Source organism: Pisolithus orientalis (assembly GCF_024613125.1).
Source record: "Pisolithus orientalis strain OTSU chromosome Unknown F5J12scaffold_39, whole genome shotgun sequence".
NCBI classification, from domain to species: Eukaryota; Fungi; Basidiomycota; class Agaricomycetes; order Boletales; family Pisolithaceae; genus Pisolithus; species Pisolithus orientalis.
Window position 1 is genome coordinate 139,311 of NW_026260820.1, and position 6,000 is coordinate 145,310.

The window sequence follows — 6,000 nt, forward strand, 5'->3', positions numbered from 1 at the left end:
TACTAGTGCACCGTTGCTACTTTGTTAATAGATTTGGCCACTTTTACCAATGTGACTAAAGTTTTGATGAATGACAGAATTTTAACATGTCATTTCACAATTGCACAATTGTTACATCATCACAGCCAAAACAAACATTTGCACCACCTGCAGCTAGTACTTAGCAACACTCTCATCTTTTGTATGCTCTCCACATGGCATTGGGGGAATGCTCAGTGCATTCCTCTACCATATGTCAGGGGCTTGGTGCCCTTGACAGCCTTGAAGGCTTGGAGCCTTCAAGGGTGGCCTTGGTGTCCAGTGGATCCAACAATCAATCACACAATGACAGTCAAGACTGACCCCCATCTTTCAGTGACATTAATGAAGGTTTTGTAGGTCAGTGCTTTCAACTTAAGTTATGTGTTATTATGCTTTGCAGTCTACTGACCCATTTACCAGCACATACTACATGTACTAGGTCCATTGTTCTCCCCACCTCCAGCTGCACTCCATCATTCTGCCTGGCCAGTATATGCCTTCTATAGTGACACCCTTGTCTCCCCACTCATCTACCCTTGGTACAGATTCAGTGATCAATTGCATAGATAATAGTGCAGTTCTCCCCTTGCCTTTTAGTCCCAAAGATTTGAGTTAGCAACACATCTGTTCATATCCATCCCTGCCAATCAAATATGTGGCATGGTCCTCTACAGTATTGGAGACTTGGTGCAATGTTACCTTCAAGGGCAGTGATTCTGATTGTTGATCTCAAGTTCTCCTTTCTACTACAAATTTTCTCCAGGTTTCCTCATGATCAACCATGCAAGGTTCTAATGTGTCACATCTAAGTGCATGATTCATCATGGTCAAACTTCTGGTTTTCCTGCAATGGCTTCCAACAAATGGGGAAAGGGATCAAGGTAGCCTGCTGCTGGAGATCTGCCATCATACTAACAATTCTCTGTGCATTCACTCTCCAGCCTTTCCTTCCCATTCCCTGACCCACCATGTCCAAAATACCTTCGCCCAGTACTGGATTGGATATAAGCTCTAGCAACCTTAGTACATGTTTTTCTAACTAACTCCTGACAACTAACACATTTTGGCACAGGCACTCTAATTACTCTGATCAGAAACCTTGAATTGAATGCAGCAGACACTGAAATGCTAGCAAGTGCTTTGTTACTAAGATCTTGCACTGAAGGTGAGTATGTTCTTAAGTGACATTTCTGGACTGATCATATTGCAGCCTTCATAGGGTCATCCAGCTTGCAACCCAAATACTCCACAGCAGCATTATGCCCATCGAGTCTGGGGGTTTCAGGATTGTTGTCCTGCAGAGTGTACACCTGCCACCTTATCCCCCTCAATCCCCATTTACATGGTATTTCCTGCACTGCCAGTATTGATACATCTAACACCACCTAACTCAACTGATCCCTCCACTATTCTTGTCTGCAGCCACCCAGATCATGAAGCAAGGGTTCCATATCTAGCAGATGACTGCATGCATACTCCCACCAGAATTTTTTTTACCATATCCATGTAAAGACTAACAGCTATTGTATTATCTGTTGGCAAATATTTCTCATGGTAGTCTCCAATTAATTACTACAAAGTATAAATCCCCAGGCCATGTATTGTGTATGGCAGCCTGATTGTGAAGCAAGTCACAACTCAGCACTTTCCATCCTTCATAAATTTCTACCATTCAATCTCTACCACTTAGCAGCAGAATGCTTGGAGTGTCTCTCTGCTAAATGTCATGGGCTTGGTGCCCTTGACAGCCCCTGAAGGCTTGGAGCCTTCAAGGGTGGTCTTGGTGTTGATCTGGTGATCAATTGCACAGACAACAATGACCCTCATCACTCAGTACCAGAGATTCATTTCAGCAACAACTTTGCCCAAAGGTCATTGTACCTCTGACATTTGGTCTACATTATATGCTCAATTTGGCTATTGATCACATCAAAGGGACTGCATCTATCAGACTGCATCAACCCTGCTCTCATCAGTGACCACCCTTAGGGGCTTGAACAATTCATTTTCTGTCTAGTAAGCCCATTCCTTTCTCTATTGCTGGATACTGATGAACTCTTGTGGTTTTTCAGTCCTGAGGAAACCCACTTTCTGGGTCACACAGATGGAATACTGCCATTCTGGATTTCAATTGGAATTCCACCTGTATGTTTCCATTTTAATAGGTGTGTCATCCTTGCTATGCATTACAACCACTTCTTTCCTGCATGCTTTTCCTTCATCCCCCTTATGTCATGTCCTCTTTTCATTGTTACATATGTCCTTGCTGATGCTATACCCAGAACTTTGCATGCTGAGACAACATGTTCTAGATGGATTTTTTTTCCCATGTGGTTCATCTTGGCTTGACATGCTCTGACCTTAAATACTCACCTTGCCTCCCCCCTTTTCTCAACACCCCCATACAACCATGCCCTGCTCTGCTGATATCCTGGAGCCTTCAAGGGACTCTGTTGCTGACTTGAACACTCGCATTCTTCACAACTGAAGGATTCCATCCTCACAAAATGCCCCAGTTTCCAAATGAGTAAAAAAAGGTGGTGCTGTTGTCTCTAACAATGGAGTGCAACACTCAGAGGTACATCTTGTAGTATATTTCTCATCCATTACTCTAATGTTGTTTTCCACTCATGGCAATCTACTCTGGAGGATATGATTGGAAAACCAAAATCATGGCATGCAGTCCAGCCTCCCAAAGGCTGGGAAGAGCACATGTTTGGCCTGAGAGATAGAAGACACTCCTTGACACCTCATCCTTCCATCATGAACACCCCAATGCTCCCTTCCCCTTCCCTGCACCTGGACAACCAAATCCATGATGAGGACTCTGCAATGGAGGAGGTGGAGGAGAATCCTGACAACAATGAAAATGAGGATGACCAGCCTTCCAGTAACAACAATGAGGATGATCAGCCATCTGGTAGCAAGAACAAGGATGACCCTCCATCCAGTAGCAAGAAAGAGGATGACTGGTTGCCTGGTAGCAATGATGACAAGGAGACAGAGAGCTCAAGCAACTCCCATGGTAGGTTATTCCATTTCGTATCCCTTGTTCTCTCATGTTTTTTTCAGATAATTCTCATTTCTTTTGATTTTGGAGTTTGGTGCCTCTCTGGTCATGCAATGGTGGGCTTGGTGCCCACTTGTGTTTCAAAGCTTGGTGCTTTGGATACTTGTGACTGTTTCCTGCCACCCATCATTCCCTCGGTTGTTAAATAGATAAAAAATTGTTGTGATCCTGTTCTGTTACCATCTATATATGCATCTGCCTCATGTTGACATGTTGACTCCTAGATGATGATGATGCACATGCTTGCAATGCTCAGACCATTTCTTGTGCCCAGTCCCCACTTCCCCCATCCTTGCTACCTGCATACAAGTCTCATGACTCTGCCCATCCTGTAGGGGACATTGTCCATCCTCAGCAAGAAGGTGGCCCAATCTATACTAGACTTCAGAAGAAGGACAAAGGTAGGGCTATAGATGCTGAGGACATTGATGCTGCAAACCACAGTGACCATGACACCCAACTCCCAAACCTCCAGAAGCCAGGGAATCTGTCCACAGCAGCATTAGATGAAATACATGCTTTTGCAAAGGACGTCAAGATGATGGCAGAAGAACTTGGCTGACAGCATGGGTGGTCTACATGTGACATACTCATTGCTGTGGGATTTAGTGTTAAAACTTGTCATACCAAAATTAATGAGGCCAACCTCTTCCACTTGTGGTATTGGGCCACACAGCCCAAACCAGATGGTGGTATGGCTTTCCTCCCTCTCACATCTACCATTCTAACATCCTGACCAGCTGATCAAAATTCAATCAACAATTTGATTACAAAGGAGTACAACACCCTCATGATAGGCATCCCAAAGGATGACTTTGCAGCAAGGAGGGAAAAGTTAAAAGCTGTCTATGAGTGGAGTGAGAGCTCCTCCACTGTACCAACTAACCAATCTGTCAAATCTATTGCAGCTAGAGTGGACAATGCAAAGACACAATTTTCTGGATTGGTATGTGGTTGCAACTGTGCAGCCATTGATTCTGATTGTTCCACAGGTGGAGGTGTGGGCCAATCTTGAGGATATTGAGATAGTTGGAGCAGTAATGTATGTTGGACAGGACCCTGCAGGATGTCAAACTTCTGGCATATTTGGAGGCTCTAAGATGATAAGAAACTTCATCAATGAAAGTGGCATCAATGTCTGGTGACTCATGGATAAGTATACTGTGATTTTCAAGTAAGTTTATTTCTTGCATGTTTCATTCAACCTCATTGGATTGTTGTAGGTGTCTCAGGAACAGTGATGGTGTGGATGCCAGGGTGGCCAACACCAGTTCCATTGGAGATGTGGATTCTGCACTGGAACTATGTTGCCATACAAAGGAGACTCCAAGAGACTGCAACCACAGAGTATTCAGAAGCATGATGAAGGAGAAGATGTTGGCTGCATTGAGAGATCTTCATGGTGAGTTATTCTTGTGCTGTACATGCATTTATCTCAATCCTTTGCTCAGTCACATGTGGCATTGAAGTTGGTGATCCCCAGAAAGTTTCCTGGCACCAACTTCTTGAGTTTTTGCAGAAGAGCCACCTCACTATCATCAACTGGTCCCATGGTGTATCTCCACTGGGCCCTGGTTTTGAGTACAAGAAACTTAAGGCTGGCCCTCTTCATCAACTTGTAGTACCTTACCTTCAGAGAAAACTGGGTCTTTTGTATGACAGGCAAACTGATGATGAGGAAGAACAAGATAGTCTGGATGATGTGCTGGAAATTGAGATTAAGTGCTGGAACAAAGGTATTCCCCATTTTAGTCATCCAGTTGGATGCTGAAGTTCTGTGTAGAGGTGATCAATATTTTGGATGCTGACCCTTTGAAGGGTGAGATCACACTTGTCAAAGCTACTGATGGTACTGTTTTGTGGCAGATCTCAGATGATCCAGAGTGGCAGAAGTCCCTCAAGGAAATGGATCACCAGCAGCAAGGCACGGAGGTCCTTCAACAGCAACAACTCCCTTTTCCCTCTCAGAAGCAACCCTGCATGGAGGCATCAAATCATGATACTATTGGTCCCCAGGTGAATTCTGCTCTTTACTCAATATCTGGTATCTGCTGATGTTTGCAAGGCTTTACAGTCTGACTGTTGAACTGTGCCATGCAATCAATGCCAGGATGTGTGCCCCATTGCACAAGATTCGCGTTGTGACCCATCCACAATTCCAAGCAATGTGCACACTTGAGAGCCTGGCCCATCCAAGCCTCCCATGCTGGCTCCACAATATGGGGTAGGGTTTGGTTCCTATGGTCTGATAACAAGACTAATGAAGCATCATATAGGATCTACATCAGGATAATCTTCCAAGCTGTCCTCACGTGTGGGAGGCTGGCCCAGCCCAGCAGTCTTTTCCCAGACAACAAGTGAGTATCCAGGTCTCTGACTTTTGGTAACAAGACTAAGGAAAAATTATGTAGGATTCTTGGGGTGACTGTACAAACTATCGTGATCCTGGCCCATCTAATATCCCATATCATGTGAGTAATTCAATTTTGCAGAGGTTTTACTGTCAACTTGCATTCTCTCTAGGCATTACCTTCTGGCCACCACAATCAATTTCCTCTGTCTCACCAAGGATTCCATCATGATCTGTCTCAAACCAACCATCCTTACTACAACAGTCCATATACTGATGACTACTACCCTCCAACCCAGTCAGATGAACCTCATTGGGTTAACAGGAGTAATGCTGCACAATATGGGGATGACTTCACTGAGGAGTATATAAATGAAGATTACTACTAGTGTAGTTTTTGCTTCCCCTACAACATATTTGTCATGTGCCACTTGTATATTGATGTCACTGGTGTCAGTGATGATGTTACCATCAGATTTGGGGGACAAGTCTGTGGCTCTCCACTCAGTCCTGTGCCTTTCCTATCGCTTTTCACACCACTCATTCCCCTCACTGAGAC

The 6,000-nt window shown here is 44.3% G+C and overlaps 1 protein-coding gene across 1 annotated transcript; it reads left to right on the top strand.

Moving 5' to 3' along the window:
- Positions 1–1,837: 1,837 nt before the first annotated feature.
- On the top strand, positions 1,838–5,673 carry F5J12DRAFT_785553 (uncharacterized protein; the record flags this gene model as incomplete). The annotated part of the gene is made up of 12 exons (XM_051743260.1): positions 1,838–1,892; positions 2,094–2,166; positions 2,613–3,046; positions 3,316–3,492; positions 3,832–4,037; positions 4,084–4,133; positions 4,315–4,493; positions 4,543–4,827; positions 4,875–5,107; positions 5,368–5,448; positions 5,503–5,562; positions 5,584–5,673. The coding sequence occupies 12 exons, from the start codon at positions 1,838–1,840 to the stop codon at positions 5,671–5,673; spliced, it is 1,923 nt and encodes a 640-aa protein (XP_051596412.1).
- Between the last annotated feature and the right edge of the window lie 327 nt (positions 5,674–6,000).